This window comes from Artemia sp. Qi Xiang Cuo, chromosome 7, assembly GCF_049724085.1.
Source record: "Artemia sp. Qi Xiang Cuo chromosome 7, ASM4972408v1, whole genome shotgun sequence".
NCBI classification, from domain to species: Eukaryota; Metazoa; Arthropoda; class Branchiopoda; order Anostraca; family Artemiidae; genus Artemia; species Artemia sp. Qi Xiang Cuo.
This window is the reverse complement of record NC_142800.1, coordinates 3,061,725-3,080,302: the sequence shown is the minus strand read 5'-3', so window position 1 is coordinate 3,080,302 and position 18,578 is coordinate 3,061,725. Positions and strand designations below refer to the sequence as shown.

General features: G+C 35.6%; 1 protein-coding gene across 2 annotated transcripts in view; it reads left to right on the top strand.

Moving 5' to 3' along the window:
* LOC148949864 (calcineurin subunit B type 2) overlaps window positions 1-17,776 on the top strand; it is a 42,199-nt gene extending 24,423 nt beyond the window's left edge. For both annotated transcript variants that reach the window (XM_089091343.1, XM_089091342.1), the window contains 4 exons: window positions 152-328; window positions 2,601-2,722; window positions 6,339-6,461; window positions 17,450-17,776. In XM_089091343.1, the coding sequence (XP_088947469.1) occupies window positions 152-328; window positions 2,601-2,722; window positions 6,339-6,461; window positions 17,450-17,497 (470 nt within the window). In that variant the 3' untranslated portion in view covers window positions 17,498-17,776. The remainder of the gene's footprint in view (window positions 1-151; window positions 329-2,600; window positions 2,723-6,338; window positions 6,462-17,449) is intronic.
* The last annotated feature ends 802 nt before the right edge of the window (window positions 17,777-18,578 follow it).

Below are 18,578 nucleotides of genomic sequence, written 5' to 3'. Positions count from 1 at the left end.
AACGTATTTTTTTTTTTTTTTTTTTAAGTTGACGCTGATGAAATGAGATGGCTTAGAAAACATTTGAAAAAATAAAGCGTTTTCGAAAACTCAGTGTTTAACTCAGCAATGCTATTTTTAACTGACGTTGCTTTGTTTTTGTTTTTTTCAGTTGACCCTGATGAAATAAGGCGGCTTGGAAAACGTTTTAGAAAACTAGATTTGGATAATTCTGGCTCATTAAGTGTAGATGAATTTATGACTTTGCCCGAGTTGCAACAAAATCCCCTGGTTCAAAGAGTCATCGATATATTTGATAGTGATGGAAATGGAGAGGTGGATTTTAAAGGTTTTCATTTAAGTTTTCATTTAAGAGGTTCATTTTCAGTTTTCATTTAAGAGGTTCTGATAAATTTGGAATATATAATACGGCTATAACGAAGGGGATGCTATTTTCTTAAGCGTATGGGGGAATCAATCAATAAACCTACCCAAAATTTTAGGGATACAAAGAATTTTTCCTGAGGGATCTGATTCTCTGAAAAAATGTATTTTTAAATCCAAAGGATAAGTAAATTCCAGGGTGAATTCCAACGTGTGCGTACGTATGGAAGGCTCCAATCCTCGTCACCTGCCAAATGAAATTGACGACAAATTCTGCCTTTGAGATTTACTATTTTAGTTCTAATAAAAGACAAAACTACCCAACTTAAAATTCTAAAGAAATCTTTTAATATCCAATCTTTTTTAAGTTATATTATATTTTCTTTTGGTTGATTTTTTTTCTAAACAATTATTTTTTTTCGAACATTATTTGAAACTTCTGTTTTAAGGTATCACCTTTTTTAGTTCTATTTTGCTATTAAAAATATTAAATAATAATAATCACTTTTATTAGCCACTAAAAACATAAAATGTTACACTTTGAAGTACATAGAAAAAGAAACGACAAAACAATCACACTAGCCTAGTTATACACAACAATTCACACAATTGCATTGCAAAAGAACTGTGATTTGGATAAAGTGAATTACGAAAAGCTACAGACCGTTCCGATGCGGAGAGACTCTGGTCAGCTATCGCATATCTATGGGTATTCATTTGATTATGAGCACAAATCAGAATTCCCAGAAAAAACTTCTCATATTTGTACAAAATACTATGAATCATGTTTTAATCTTCTCCATAAATTCCTCCAAAAAGGCACTAAAGACAGTACATGCGGGATCAAAAACGCGTTATAAAGGCGGGCCAACCCAGTACGGTTATAGAGAGCCTTAGCTCTTATAAGCGATCCATAAGTGCTTCTAATCTAGGAACTAAAATGTTCAAGAAGCGCAGCACGAGTACTTTTCAAATTTGACGAAATCGGAAACACAGATAACGCATAGCACGGCCGATAATCCCTGGACGATTGCCAGAAAATCTCATTACTTCGCTCTTAGTTGCATTGAACTCCATGCCCATACAAGCATATTGTTCGCTCAAAATTTTATGGTTTTCTTCAATTTAAGATAACGACCTACTCAAATGTAGAATGTCTGCATAATTTAATAACAATAAATCCAAACCCCAAAAAATAAAACTTGCCATAATAGTCTTTTGTGCTGATTCAACGCTTTTATTATAAAGGGATGGCGAAATAAACGTTCCATTGGGCGAAGGCAATTTCAGCCTAACACAAAGCCGTCCATATATACTACGAAAAAATGCTACTATAGATCTATCTAAACCACGTTGCCGAGCTGAAACAAGTGTTTGTGGGTCTATACCAGAATCAAACGCCGTTCTCTTATCGTGCCATGCAATATATAGTATTAATCCAATTTCAATCGTATCAGTTAACAAATTTTCAAGGATTGTATGAACATATTCACAACTTAGGCCTTTTTTTAGTCCAAACTCGTTATCAGATCCATAACACACTGAATTTGCCTCATCAATTACAAGCAGCTCCATCAGTTTACATAGTTCTGGAGAGACAGTAATTTTTCGATACCAACTATACTCAGGTGGCGATTTACCCTTCTTAATGACATGAGTTATTAAACCGGTACAGAATACATCTAGAACATTACCACTATTAAAAATAATTTGAAATTATTTTCAAATTATTTAAAAAAAATAATTGAAAAAAAATTATATTAAAAAAAAATAATTTTGTATTTCTGGCACATTAAACTTAAGCTCCCGTGAACAAGACGAAACCCACAAAGATTATCAACACTTTGCTAATACTTCTTTTTCAACTTTAGAATAGCACCACATATTTTCGGGACTGTAGCACCATAAGTAGGGCCGACGAGTAGTTGGCCGAGACACTGACCCAGCTTAGACTCATATTGAACGTCATGGGTATCATCGGGAAGTGCAAACTCGTTCGTAAAATATTTAATCCAAACATTTTCATTCAGAGTGTTTTGAGGAATGTTATCAGAAGCTTTGCGCTTTATAAACTTCCCCACAGCATTAGGGTCACTTTACAGGGCCTGGCTATTATTATCGATCACTTGATAGAAAGTTCACTTTGTACTGACAAGATCTTTTAAAAGTTTATCTTTTTGTATTTTCTGGGAAATATGACATTAGTTTTGTAGTTATTTAGTTATTTTCTTTTTCAGAATTTATTCAAGGAGTTTCACAGTTTAGTGTGAAAGGAGACAAAGAATCAAAACTACGTTTCGCCTTTAGGATTTATGACATGGACAATGATGGTTTTATTTCCAATGGGGAATTATTTCAGGTAAGATGATATCTGAATTTTTTTTTAAACATCAATTTAATCACAGGGTTTACTGAATCTGTTGAATCTTCGATTGGGCTGCGTAGCTTTTTTGGCATATTATTTAAGAAAAACGGTTTCAGATAGATGGGGAGCGCCGAATAAAGCTGTTTTTCAATTATTTTTATTTTCAATGATTGAATTTTGAATTCAATAATTGAAGTATTGAATTATTCAATAATTCAACTATTATATTTTCAAGTTTCACACTTTAGTGGGAAAGGAGACAAAGAATCAAAACTACGTTTCGCCTTTAGGATTTATGAAATGGACAATGATGGTTTTATTTCCAACGGGGAATTATTTCAGGTAAGATGATATCTGATTTTTTTTTAAACATCAATTTAATCATAGGGTTTACTGAATCTGTTGAATCTTCGATTGGGCTGCGTAGCTTTTTGACTTATTATTTAAGAAAAACGTTTTCAGATAGATGGGGAGCGCCGAATAAAGTTTTTTTCAATTATTCATTTTTTCAATTATTGAATTTAATTCAATTATTTAATTATTGAATTATTATTATATTTTCAATTATTGAATTATTGAGTGCAAAAAAATTGAAACTAGAATACTAATAAATGTGAAGTAATACAAAAATTATAATGAAAACTAATAAATAATGAAAACCGACATTGTAGAACTGAAACCGGAAAGTAGCTGTTAGTCTTTGAAGGTAGGGTCAAGGGCTTTTGTATTTTTTGCCTCTCTACTCTATAATTAGCGGAACCTTAGACCTGCTCTGTCGGCTAAAAGCGAAATAGCTGAAAATACATAAGAATACAGTTGCATCCTGTAGAATTGACGTAAAAAGTTTCGAACCAGTGATAATTAGTATTAGTATTTAGTGAAAACCCGTCTTCGTACAAGAAGAAAATGAACGCGGTATACAAAAAAAGTAGCAGAGTACTATGCTTTTTAGGACGAAAGACAATTCAAAAAAAAAAAAAAAAAAAAAAAAAAGAACAGGGGCATTTGTAACAAAAGTGAGGAAGAAGAGAGCTAGGACAGTGCAACTAGTGTAGAACAACTTGTTTCCAAGCGTGGTTTGAAATGTTTTGGTTGTGTTTTCCTTTCTCTTGCAACAACTATTGTATGATCTGCTATATAAAGGTCAGGTATGGAAAATTTGAATTGAATTGAAGTTATCAAGTATTTTGCAGGTTGCATCAAGACATGGCTAATTGTAGACAGAGAAAGGCCAAGACAGATAGTCCAAGTAATTGAGAGGCAAATGTTTAAATCGCTGGGGAACGGCTAAATGGCGGGAGTATGCATGACTCTCTTATGGGACACATGCTTGTTCGTTAGTTTATGGAAAGGCATGCCTGCCTAGAGTCTCAGGCATGTTGACCAAGAATTTAAAATTGACATAAGACCGTTAGATTGCCTGTAATGAGAGGTAAACAAGGCACGCCCGCCTATGGTCTTAAGAAGGTTGACCAAGAATTCAGAATTGACGTAGGTATGCCATTAATTTGCTTGAAATGACTGGCACACAATCGTTTAAAGCCATCTTTATCTGTCAAATAGTACCTATTCGTTGCCTAAGCTCAGTACCTATTACCAATTACCAATAGTACCATAGCACCTATTCTTTCCAAAGCTACCAGTAGCAGAATTCGACAGAATTATAAAAGCTGCCAGATCTGCCAACAAATTTCAAAATCTGCCAACAAATTCCACTAGGCCACGAAAACTGCTACCCCATTGCTACTATGCTACCCCACTTTTTCCACGGCAGGTGAAGACTCTCAGTAGGTATTTTGCGAAACAGACGGAAGTGGAGCGGATTTTCAATTTATCAGCATTTGTAAGAATCTTCCAGAAGGGTGCAATCTGGAGGATGGGAGTGAGCAACATTGTTGTACAGTGTTGCAAAATAATGGCCATTGAAACGATGCTTAGCAGAGATCATGGAAGTGTATGAAGCTGATAGGCGGCGTTTGATTTTTTCTGTCAGGAGATGATGAGTGTGAAAATTTTCCAGTATGAATGCTGAGCCACTTGATCAAACGTACGAATTTTGGAATTTCCATTTATGTTTATAACTTAATATAACTATATTCATTTATATTTATAACCGAGTATTTTTAAATTCAGTTTGTAAAATTTCACTGAGTCTACAAACAGTAAAATTGCAAAATTTCGCCTTCTTCAAAGGCATGCAAATCATTAATTAGGGAACTCTAGTTAAAAGAAAAATTATGGACAGCCTGAATTATAACGAGACTTAGAGATCCAGTGACAAATAACTTATCTGAACTGTTCAAATATTTTTGACATCCTGTAATATTTTTGACATCTTGTCTCTTTATCTTACCCTTTTGGGGTAAAATAATTGCATTTTGTTAGTTCTGACTTGTGGCTTTTTTTTGTATTCGACGGAGCTTGAATTTTTTATGGTATTTGAAAGTTCGTCGAGTGTGTATTTTTCTCTTCTTTTATGTAGAATAATAAAAAAAAACGTTATATCCCGGGGGGGTGGGGATAAACGCCGGCTACCATAACTTGCAACTTTTGATCCAAGGCTCTGGGGGCTTTATCTTTATTGTCTCTTTATCTTACCCTTTTGGGGTAGAATAATTGCATTTCGTTAGTTCTGACTTGTGGCTTTTTTTTGTATTCGATAAAAAATTAACAACAACAAATCAACAACTTTTGGTTACCTGAATGCGCCCACCGCAGAGGAAGGTCTAAGAATACACTCCACCAAACGCACATCAATGACTACGACACTTTCATGTCTCTTTATGACCAGAGGAGGAGACACTGGCGTAGCTGCAAGCTTCATAGATGACTGGGGACTCGTGTTGGATGCTCTAGTTGCCACGGGAGTCACATGAGGTTCTAAGGTCTAAAGGCGTGTGGCAATATATTACTTGTTCTGTCTTGTAATGTTAATAGTAGCATAATATTACTGTGCTTGTCTTCCTTTTCGTACAGACACGCACCTAGGAGGGGTAGGGGACTCCAAAACGTCTTGACTTTTTTTCTATTTTTTAATAATTCACTCTTGTTTTGTTTTTTTCTATGTGTCTGTATGTTAAAGTTGTATACGGGCATTTAGTTGATGTATTGTGTATTTTCTGTTCGTTTGCCGCTTATGCTGAGCTTTCAAAAAATCCAGTGAAAGTGTGCCTGTGATTCATTCAGTTTTGCACTCAGTCTGAGATTCCTTTTATATCTTGCACATAATTTGCTTGCGAATAATAAATTTAGATTGAAAGAGTAGATAAAGTTAAATTTTTCAAGATTAGATCGGGTTTTCGCAGTCTAATAAAATTTTGCTGTGTCAAATTCGAAAATTTTCAATTTTGGTTGCATGCAAAGATGTAGTAGAGGGCTTGTTCATCGAATTTCACAAGGATGGAGGATTGAATTTCGCAACTCTGTGCAAAAATCAAACAATTCGTATTTAGTGAAGACCGTATGATAGTTCAACTAAAAAGGGCAAGTCGAATTAATGTTTTGAGTCTCTTTGTCTTTAGTTGTGCTCATTGTATTTTTGGTTGTGCTCATTATGGTTTTGCTCACTATGGTAGTGCTCATCTGATTTAGATGGATTCATTCATTTTAGGTGCTCAAAATGATGGTTGGAAATAATTTGAAAGATGCCCAACTTCAGCAAATAGTTGATAAGACAATTTTATTTGCAGACAAAGATGAAGATGGAAAAGTGTCTTTTGAGGAATTCTGTGCGGTAAATATTTGCGTTTATTTTTTTTTTTTGTAGTTTATAGATACTTTCTATGGGATAAGAAGCATTATTTTCTTGTATTTTCAAAGCAATTCAATCTTGCACGTAAGGAGATACTTCAATGGGGTTGGAAAGGGGATGGACTGAAGAAAATTTTTATATCCAAATTTTAAGAAGCTCTTCAGTTCTTCGACAAGTATTTTACCCATACCTAAGCTGTTAAGCGAAGGTTTAGATACACATTCGTAAAATTTTCAGCTCCAAATAATTAAAGGTTCTGATGGGGATAAGTTCATTTATTTATATTGAAAACAAATAAAAAAGCATGGATATTTTGACCGTATATACAGCGATTGTCATCACCAGATATACTAATAACGCTGGTGTCATCAGTATATCTGCTGATTACGATAGCTGTATATATGGTCAAAATATCCAGACTTTTATATCTGTTTTCACTGTCTAATAAATGGACTTATACCCATTGGAACATTTAATTGTTCTTCATAGAAAGGCAGTGTGGTCTTGGAAAAAACAGCTAATTTAAGGTATTACGTCGAAAATGTTTTGGCTGCAAGGGGGAGAGGGTGCTTGAAATTTTAAGCGGTGATTCAGGCTGAAAATAACACATTGCACACCCGGCCCAACTCCCTCTAAAAATGTAAAAAAAAATGGGTAAAAAATGTAAAAAAATTGCTGTTTTTGGCTTACTCTAGCTTATATTGCATTAAGATTCTTAGTGAGTAGGCTAAATGGTTTTTATTTCCTTTATTTTCGTAAGGTTTAATTCAGTGAAGTAAGCACGGGGGTATTTTGAGCCCTAGCGCTTGCAAAATATCCAGATTCTTAAGAATTTTTCCAATGTTTTCCATTAAATTCGGGTATTTTGTAGGGTTTTGACAAAACTGCCCTAATACCCATACACTCATACCCATTTACCTGCGTATATGCCTGGTGTTATACAAATGTTCAACAAAAATGGGCATCCAATTCTGACTAAAAAATTAAGGTTTATATTTCCTTTGCAAGTTTTTGGCCTGTTGCTTTCCTATGGTCCTATAGCTTAAATATTTCAATGCAAGACTCAAATTTTGCTATCGTTCGATAGCTGAGATCAATTTTTGTCTCTATCTACTGGATTATATTTTTAAAATTTGTGTCGCATTTTTTTTTAGACGGAAACATCGATTCGGGACCAAACAAAATGCCGGAAATGTATACATATATATATACATATATATATATATATATATATATATATATATATATATATATATATATATATATATATATATATATATATATATATATATATATATATATATATATATATATATATATATATATATATATACATATATATATGTTAATATTTAAGTTTTATAATCGATTCGGGGCCAAATCGATATAATATAATCTATAGATCGAAACATCGATTCGGGGCAAAACAAAAAGCCGGAAATGTATACATATATGTTCTATTAACATATATGTATTATATACATATTTGTAAATATTTAAGTTTTATAATAATGATTAAATTTTTTTAAATACATGGTAATACTACGTAATGTTGTATACATTTTTTTTTTAAATGAATAAAATTAAATAATTTAAAGTTAAGTGTTCTATTAATTAGTTAAAGGAAGTTTAAAGGATTGGAGTGAAGTTGTGAACCGATTTGGGCGTGGGAGGAGTGCGCGTAATGTTTTTTCCTCTGGTGCATTGGTGCTGCCACGAATTTTAGCAATATTGCCGATAGTCATGAGATAGAGAAGAAAAGAAACACATTTTTGGTTCAAATAATAAATTATTGTTAAATCTTAACAGAAATAACCAATCTCGTAATGGACTTTAAGCGAGATAAATAATCCTTTTATTATTAAAATGCATGTAGTTTATCTCATTCATAAGTAAGAAGCCGACTATAGGAAGAAGATAACTAAGAAACATTATCTTATCTTCAAGCAAGTACTACCCAATCAATGCGTAAATTTGCACTAAATGGGCGTCGCATATGACCAATTGGTCGAACGTATAAAACCCCTAAACAACAATAATAACAAATGAGCGTATTTTATTGATTGCTCTCTGAAATTCAGAACCAATAAATTCTTCACAATTAGGTAGGGTAATTACTACAAGTTATTGGCATGTTTTTTGTCCGTTAAACAAATTGAAACTGGTGAAAACAGTTCAGATTTAATTGTGGCAAAATCGAAGTCTCATCTAAACAAGATAAATATATATATTCACACCACGCAGTCGTGGTGTGAAGGTCAAAGCTACGGAAATTGATTATTATTGTGCGAGCATAGATAACAAACATAGCTTGATTTTGGACTTGATTACGGATTGGTAATTTGGTAATTCGGTGCTTTTGGCAACGAATATTACTTGATTTTGGACTTGATAAGGGTGCGTGAACGGAAATGGGTGATTATAATTACGTGTATTCGCCAGTAATGAACTTAGTTGAAACGTGTTTCCGATATGCCAATATTGTGAAAGACTTTGTAATAAGCACCGGAGGCAATTTTTTTTCAGAAAGAAGCAATCAAGCAAGCACAAGAGTTGTTAGTTAAGCTGCTCGCAGGGTTTGATGAAAACCTGATTGAAGAAAGACGATCTCAAGTTGGAAGAGATATTCTGCTCGGTAATATTTACGATAGCCTCAGAACAGCTGCCAATGTTCCCGAATGAAAATATCGGTTTACCATCTGGAAAATCTCGGAAGTGCCTAGAGTTCCTCAGGATGTCTTGACAGCTCTGACTGTTCGCGTAAACGAGTGTACCGATAAACTTAAGTCGCTCATTGACCACTGTATAGCCTCTGTCCCACTCCTATTTACTGGGCTTCACTCCCTCCTGCCCAAATGAACTTGAACTGAGTCTTCATTGGAAATTCCTCCTGATGTTACGGAATCGTGTCTCAAGCAAAAGGAATTCTTGACTAACCATGTTGGGGATGACGAGATTCAGAAAATAGACTCAGTGAAAGGTGGTATCATGGCATATTTGAAATCAGAAGATGCTGCCCAATCTCTTTCAAGTGCCCTTGCCAGTAAGCCAGATCTGAAAGTAAAATATCGTAAACCGATTTTTGCCGCCATAGCAAAATTCTTACCCCAAAAGACAACGGAAGATGACATTCGCAGTCGCAACCCAGGTGTAACTTAAGCCCGGAGATACGGTAACTCGGACTGCTTCAAGTTGCTATTCTCTGACGCATACTCTCAGGACAAGGCCCGGAAACATGGGGTATGTGGAATATACTCACCTTAGAGTAACAGAATTCAGAGAAGTGCGGAGAAGGTGCTATAAGTGCCAATCCTTCGATCATATAGCTAAAGACTGTACTCAGTAGATGAGATGCCCCCGCTGTGCCGACCCCCGCGAATCAACCAAGGACAACCCGTGTAAATTCCAATCTGTGGGATTTACAGCGTTGAGTCCGTTGATTTTGAATTGCAGTTATCAAGTATTTTGCAATAGATTGCATAGGTTGCATCAAGATATGGCTAATTATAGACAGAGAAAAGCCAAGACAGATAGTCCAAGTAATTGAGAGGCAAATGTTTAAATGGGTGGGGCACGGGTAAATGGCGAGAGTATGCATGACTCTCTTATTGGACACATACTTGTCTGTTAGTTTTTGGAAAGGCATGCCTACCTAGAGTCTCAGGCATGTTGACCAAGTGCCCTGTGCCAAATGTGCACTGTGCCCTGCCGGCAGTAATGAATACTTCTGTTATAGCCTTCGCTGCCCCGCCGTAAAGAAATAAACAAGGAAACAAATGACAGATCTGTCCGTTTTTTCCCTTAACGTATATGGTCATAATGCAGGAAAGCTCGATTATATTCATGAACTGTGTTCAATTTATAACGTCGTCTGTCTTCAAGAGTACCTCCTTACTCGTGATAATTTCGGACTCCTGCAGCAATATCCGGGCAAATCCGTATTTCTTCACGAAGCTAAGCGTCGGTACAGCAGGAGAAGGTCATCCGGTGGTACTGCAGTGATTGTTGACGACCGCCTGCAATGTCAATTCCTTGAATCCTGTGATTTCTACACGGCAGTGGAGTTCCAAGGTCCTACCGGATTTTTTTTTCTTGTGAATGTGTACCTACCAACAAATATGAACGATATCCGATCAGAGCAGAAGTTTGCCGAAGCGTGTAACCGCTTAGGCAGATTAGCGCGAAGGCTTGGTAACAGACGGTATGTTATATGTGGTGATTTCCAGTGCGGCCTCATGCTACCAGGTAAACTATCTGACATTTTAAGAGCCTCTTTATCTGACTGTGTTGCGGTACATAATAAAACACAGGATTTCACATATATTCATAACTCTGGTTCTACCAGCAATATTGACCATGTACTGTCAAACTTAAAGTTGAGCGGTTCAGTTCGAGTTATCTCTGATCACGTAGTGAGTGGCCATCTTGGCCTAAACTTCAGGGTTCCGCTTAGCCTGGCTTCGATACGAAACACCGGTGGTATGTTCTACACAAAGCCTGAGTGGCGTAAGATAAACTATGAAGTATATGTAGAAATTTGCGACAACATCTTGAACAAAATAAAAGTGACCTTCCATCTACTGATGCACGGTGCGAAAGACCCAACCGCTTTAGATATACATTGTTCGGAAATCATCCATGCTATGAAAGTTGCAGAATCGACTGCCGTGCCAAAGTGTCGAGTGCGAAAAGGAACTCGTCGGCCGGGTGAGGACGAGTGTCCGTCAATCAGAGTCACAAAACGACGCGCAAAGCTATGGTATCATATACGGCATGAATCAGATAAGCCTAGGTCGGGTATTTTACATAACTTGTTTCGCTCTACAAAAAAAGACTATAGTTTGCTAGTCAAAAATTTCAATATGAACGAAGCAGAAAGAGCATCAAGTGACGCTTTAAATAATCCAACCAGTATGTGGAATTGCTTCAGAAAATCAAAACCGCAGCCTAAGCCATCGGCTACGAATATTAGTGAAGATGAATGGTCAAAACATTATTCGTCCGTTTTTGGATCTAAAGATCCGGGTCTTGAAAGTGCTAGTGATTCCGAAAGTAAACTAGAACCTCTGCTTCAAAAGAGAAATTTGTTTGCAGTTAAGAAAGCCGATGTTAAGGTTGCTATTACAGAGCAGAAGAGAAGCAAAGCTCCTGGATTTGACACAATTAGTCTGAACATCTGTCTAATGGTTGTATACGACTATTAGAACAACTTCTGTATGAAATGTTTATAGATTTTGCAGTGGTCCCGAAATCTTTTTGTGCGGGTGTTGTGAGTAATATCCCAAAAAAGGGTAAAAACCCAAATGAATTTTCTGGTTATCGTCCCATAACAGTATCTACAACCCTCAGCAAAGTTTTAGAAAGAATTATTTTGCCAAAAATAGTGTCGAAATGCACTTTAGATTACCGTCAGTTTGGGTTCCGTCCAAGACCGTATCCAGGGGGGGGGGTTATCCAGTTTATGTAGTAGCTTGCCTTTCTTATTGGTATCGATATTCATTTATCTGGGTCAAGCTGGGTCAAGAATTGCTCGTATCTAATCCTATACGGCTTTTTAGAGGGCTTCGACAGGGATTAATTCTTAGTTCGGTGATGTTCAATGTTCTTACTTCGTCAATAACAAAACATATATATGGAGGGTTCTTCCTAGGACTCTGTGATTTTAGTTTATTATGTTACGCTGATGATGTGCTTATGGTAAGTAGTAACCTTGCAATCCTCCAGGGTAACCTCGACCTGCTGATTGGTGGGTACAATGGCTTAGGTCTCAAAATGAATGCCCAAAAGACAGAGTTCATGGTTATTTATCTGCGATCGCCCTTGCGTAGTCTAGTATCTAGAATTGAGCCTTATATCATCATTAATGGAACGAAAATATTTTCGGTGCATCAACTTAAGTACCTTGGTGTTACGTATGGCTCTAGCATCATCAGTTCTAGGACCCTGCTTATCGAAAATGTATCTACCGCGATCCGATTTAGTTATGCTAAGTTAGCAGCACTCAAGTATTGTTACAATAGAAAAGTGCTATCATGACTTTATTCAGCGATTGCGTTGCCAAATCTTCTATATATCTCACCGCTATTGGATTGGTTAACGGCAACAGAAAAAATGAAACTTCGATCAGTTTATTGCAAGTATCTGAAATTTTTGTAGCGTCTACCGTTATACGAACGTAACACTTGTCTCCTGAGCTCGTACAATTTGCGTGACTCGACTGAAGTACTGCCAGATCTGGAATTCAGGCTAGAAAAAGATCATTCGAAAAATTATCCGAGTTATTGCCGGTGCACAACCTTTATGTCTGTGCTGATTAGTTAGTGTGGTATTACAGTGTGTATGATTTTGATTGCTGTACTTTCTTTGCTTTTTTCCTTTTTCTCTCTTTGTACTCCGCTGGTCATTTTTGTTCATGAGCGGGCATAAATAAATTATTATTATTATTATTAATAAGTATTTCCTTTAATATCATATTTATTTTTTCATTTAATCTCATTGAATTATTTCTTAATTCATTAGTTCTTAATTCAAATTTAAATTAAGAATATTGTATAATAAATTAAATTAATATAAATAAATTAAATAAGAATGTTATAAGAATTAAATCAAAATTAAGAATTATTTCTTAATTCAAATAAATTATTTCTTAATTCATTTAATATCTTATTTTTTTAATTCAATATTTCTTTTAATCTCAACCTTTCTGTAAACAGATTTCTGTTTACAGAATTTTTTCTGCAAACAGAAATGTTGTTTGGGTTGTCCCGGATGCCTCTTAGAGGTTGCAAACTTAAAGTTTAGGTTAAAAAACCTAGGATTTTAAGATCAGGGGTTGGTTAGGCCTTTGGACAAGGGTTAGAAAAAAAACATGAAATGCGTGGTGTGTAGTTCATAAAATTTAACGACGAATTATTAAAAGTGAGTTTTTCTTCTTTTTTTTGTATCCCGTATGAAAACTCTGGGTCGCATTACATTATAATAGAAGAAATTAGAAAATTTCAAAAATAGACTTTGTAAATTTGACAAAAAAAATATATGTTTTCTAGTGTCATTAAATTGAGTCATTTGAGTATTTTAACTTTTGAAAGGGAAGCAGTTTGGAAAATAGACTTTAGCCTATTTGGGAATAGATTTCTCAGCAGCATTGAAGTCTTAAATGAGACTGTTTATTTTTATTTTAATTTTTTTAAGAAAGTTGTGTTGTATTGATGTTGTGTTACAGGATCAAAGAACGACCTAATAAGTTTCAAGCTCCTATATACAGAAATATGAAATTTTGCATTTTTTGCCAGAAGAAAGGTCACGGATGCGTGTTTATTTATTTTTTTTATCAGGGGTGATCGTATCGAACTAATGGTCCTAGGGGATTGGAAGAGGGGGCATTTGAACTGACATTAAATGCTTTAGTGCCATTTAAGTGGCCAAAAAGGTCGGAGGGTAACTAGCCCCCCTCCCATTCCCCTTTTTCCCAAAAGTCGCCTCAAATTTTGATAGACATTTTATTCAGCATAGTTGAAAGATCCAATAATTAATGCCTTTATAGGGGGTAACTTGACCCCCCCCCCCCCATAGCCCATGGGGAAAGGAATGTAAGTTATGAAATTGCCCATTGTATGCGTATGATATTCGTTATTTGGAAGTATACAGACATTTTTCGGGGGGGGGGGGATTTTGTGCTTGGGGTGGGAAATTTTACAGAATTCCTTTACGAAATTCTTTTTATTCGTCGTACTTTCTCTTTGCCAACTCAATTTTGGATGCGGAGATGTTCAGGCGTAATTTTCTAGGGAAAATTTTCAGCGCAGTTGGATTTCCGGAAAAAATTCTCACGGAATGGGGGATTCCAGGAACGAACGGAAAAACTATTAGATTTTATTGTCTTTTTAAAATCAAAGTAGGCTAAGGAGAATTTTTTCAGCCTGAATCGTCCGCAAGAGATTTTATGGAAGGGGAGGGAGTTTTCAGCTTCGATAGAATTATGCCGAGGGAATTTTCCGGGGGGGGGGTGTATTTTATGTGGGAGGAAATTTCCACGGAGGAGTTTCCCGTGAGGGAAGGAGATTCTTTCATGGAGAGTGGGCCAGATCTACCGGTATTATTTAAAAAACGATCAGAAATAAAGTATAAAAAAACAACAAACAAGTTTCTTCAACTGAAAGTAAGGAGTAATATTAAAACTCAAAACGAACAGAAGTTATTCCGTATATGTAGGGGTTGCCCCCCTCCTCAATAAATTGCTCTTTACGCTGAAGTTTGACTCTGTTCCAATTTCTAAGAACGATTTCTGGAACACAAGTGTCGTTTAGTTGGAATACCAAGCTTTTTCAGAAGTACTAAAAACTTTAGCGCGAAGAGCAAGGTATTGAGGAGGGAGTAACCCCGTCATATACGGAATAATTTCTGCCCGTTTTGAGTTTAAATGTCGCTCCTTACTTTCAGTTCAAAAAACCTGTTTTTTTTTTATTTAATTCTGTATTAAATTCAGTGTGCCCATGCTACAATGAGTCAAATTTCACTGCCATCTAAAATTTTAGAAGGAACGTTCTCTTTCCCAAGAAAGATTCTAACGCCCTTGGATGTTAGTTTCATCTTCTTCCTTTCAAGGTATGGGTCAATTTTGTCACATTATAGCAATTTAGCCCGTTTGTTTGAGTGGTTGAAATCGCAGCTTCTCTCACTGTTTCTTATGAGGAGCAGATGTTTAACCATGGGTTCGCACAGCGTCTTTTATTTTCTGACGCAAAATGACTCATGTATTACGGATGCAGCGAAAAATTAAAGCTGTACACATCAAATTGGGTAGTAGTATCTGTTAAAGCCTAAAAAGGAAAAAACTATATTGTGAGATAAAAAGGCGAGTTAAAAACAGATGGGCTCTGTCTCGACATTCAGAACTTCGTTTTGCACAAAAATCAGCTGACATGACTGTTGATTGTCGTAACCGCATTTTTTTTTTTTTTTTTTTTTTTTTTTTTTTTTTTTTTTTTTTTTATTCTAAAGACGAAGAGGTTTTTTTTTCTTTTAAAAAGGTCCATGTTTTATGCATACCGATTTTAGGGGTACAACGAAAATCTCAGCTTCACAAAAATGACACTTTACATTTTTTGATTTGCCCCAATACTGCTAACTTGAATTCCGCTATTTATAATTGCAAGTAGTTTTTTCAAAATTGAAAACATAACTTAAAAAATCTTTTTTTCGTATTCTTTAGTCTTACTTATCTGTCCAAGTAAAAGTCCTTCTGAAGTAAAAGACATTGTGCAAATCTATTTTTACTAGGGCCCGACCGATATGAATTTTAGGATCCGATACCGATGTATCGGTATCGCACCGAATATAATTTTCCGATAAATCCCCCTTCGGAAAAAACCTTACCTAAGAAAAGCCTCACCAAAGAAAGGCCTCAATAATTCATTTTGGATTCCAGAAATAGGTCATTTACAAGAATTCTTTGATTTTCTTTACCTTATCTGATCAGCAGCTTCTGAGCACACAACAAAAATGGTGGATAGTTACGGAATTGACCAATAAGAAAAAAATAATCAAAGAAGCTGCTTTAGTTGCATAAATACAAATACGTGAATATCTAATTGAAAAAAGTGTAAGATATTTATTGAAATTGATTATTCAAATCCAAATTTCAATAGCGGGACTTCGAATTTTAATCATTCACATATTAATGTCAAAACTTCGCTTTACATTCGCATGACATGGTCTCTTACTAACGAGTCTATGCTAGGCATACTAGATACAAGAGTGCAGCTAATTTTAAATTTGGAGGAGGGATTTAAAGAATGTGTCGACAAAACTGTCCATTATGCCGACAAATGCGGAGACATAAGCTAAATTTTCAAGGCAAAGAGGTAAAAATTTTCCAAGGTGGGAGTTCCCCCACAAGCAGTGGGGAGGGGGAACCTCCCCCTCCCCACCTCACACCCCCCCCCCCGTCTCACCTTTAGCTGCACCCCTGACTGAATATCATGGTTTTAACCAATTGAATTTTGGATCTTTCACCCACGCAGGTGAACGTTCATTATACAGAAATCATATGGTTTATTGTATTCGTTTTAGATGTTTTGGTTGAAGTTGTACGTTTTTGAAGTCGCCATATATTTAGAACATTGCTGCACCAGTTGTGCATTGACAAGTGTTGACAACAGAAATACTTTGATTCATATCTGGTGCTCTCTCCACCATGGTAGACTTAGCTGTTGGCTCCACCCCTAGCGACTTAACAAGCAGAATTACCTGAAGAAATATGGCGCCATTTTATGGACAAGATGCGCATAAAAAAAAAATTATGGGCCGACAACCGATAATTCTTTCCCGATATCCGATAATGACACTGATCCTCATATCGACCCGATAATATCAGTCGGACCTTAATTTTAACACCCTTTGAAAGGTTGATTTGGTAAGGCTGACGCCCATGTTTTTAGTTTGCTGGGCGGGGCGGGGGTAGAGTTGACATTAGATGGACGGATTTATTCAACAATGGATTTAAAGAATAAAAATAAAAATGTCAGTATATTTCTCCCGCAAGGGACTGTGGCTGGGAATGCAGAAAAAAAGACAAACACTGGTAAAAAGCGAGGAACTGCCACCCACTACTCATTATCCACCAAAGACGATGTCAGAATAAAGTGCTTTGCGCAATTAGTTCTGCCTGGTCGAACAGAGTGTATTATGCTCCCCTGAGTAAAGGGAAATTATATACGACAAAAAGAAATGCAATATAGGATTAAGAGCCTATAAGTATAATCTATCCATTTTTCTAAGACCAGCTGTTTGAACCCAGGGTAATAATGAAAATCTAGCAGTAATTAAGCTTCAAAATTAAATAGGTGTCCATAAATTCCGTGAAGTTTAAGTAATTTCCCGTTTTCAGTCCTTTTACCGACTGTTCTTCTTCTTCTACTGTTCTTCTGTTCTACTGGTCCTCTTTCCTTCTTCATGTTCTTCTTTTTTAGGTTGTTGGCAATACAGACGTGCACAAGAAAATGGTTGTAGACGTGTGAACGCAACTCAAAAATATATCGATCAAAGATCTCCATTTGTTTTAACCTCTTTGGCAAGATATAAACCACAAAATATGCATGACTTTAATATCCCAGTTTTTTCTCCAAAGTTTTTTGATCTTATTAACTTCTAGATGTGAATTTTGATATGTCTCAAATGTTTATTATGATTTTTTCCCCTGCTTAATGAAGGATTGGAGTGGTGAATGAGATCAAGTGTATGTGGTTTATGTAAATGTGCAATGTTTTGATAGTCATTAAATCCGACGCGGAGAAGTATCACTGATCCTTTTTTTTGCAATATTTTAGAATTTTAGGATCATGTTACCTATTGGAACAACTGGGTAGTAGGTGCAGAGAAATATGAGCAAAATCTAACCCTATGGCTGCCCATGTCGCATGGGCAGCCCTTTAAACGTCCTCAGAATGTGAAAAACAAAAATTTGCCTTTCTCAGTCATTTCACTGCAAACAGTAACAATAGACTTTTCCTTAAAGGACTCTCCCCTCGTCGAGTAAAGTTCTGGACACGACTCGGAGGGTATGGTTGCAAGTTGTAAGGTTGACTAGATCTCGGCGTTTTTTCGATGGACAACGGTTTCTCATCACAGTTAATTCAACAATCCATAAGACAAGCTTATGGTTAAGAACAAACTGTTTTGATATAAATGTGGGTCAATCAACTTTTGTCATATTATTGCAGTTTTCTAATTGTTATCCTTGGATCTCAGATAGAACCTCCAAGAAGGAAATTCCTAAGTGCGTCAGCTAAGCACTTTGGAATTATTGTTGATTAAACTTTATAATTTGGCTATCATGTGAACCACTTAGTTAAATATTGTTGTAGAGTCAATAGGCTATCTATAAATTAAAACTTACTTTTCTTTTATACGTCTTACGTATTTGTCTTAACCTTTCTATATTTTTCTTTCAAACCTCAGAACATTTTGTACTGTTAGTCTTAAGACTCTTGGTTCCAACTCTATACTTCAGCCTGTATATAGGCCGAACATTTGCAATATACATTCGACATATTATATATATATATATATATATATATATATATATATATATATATATAT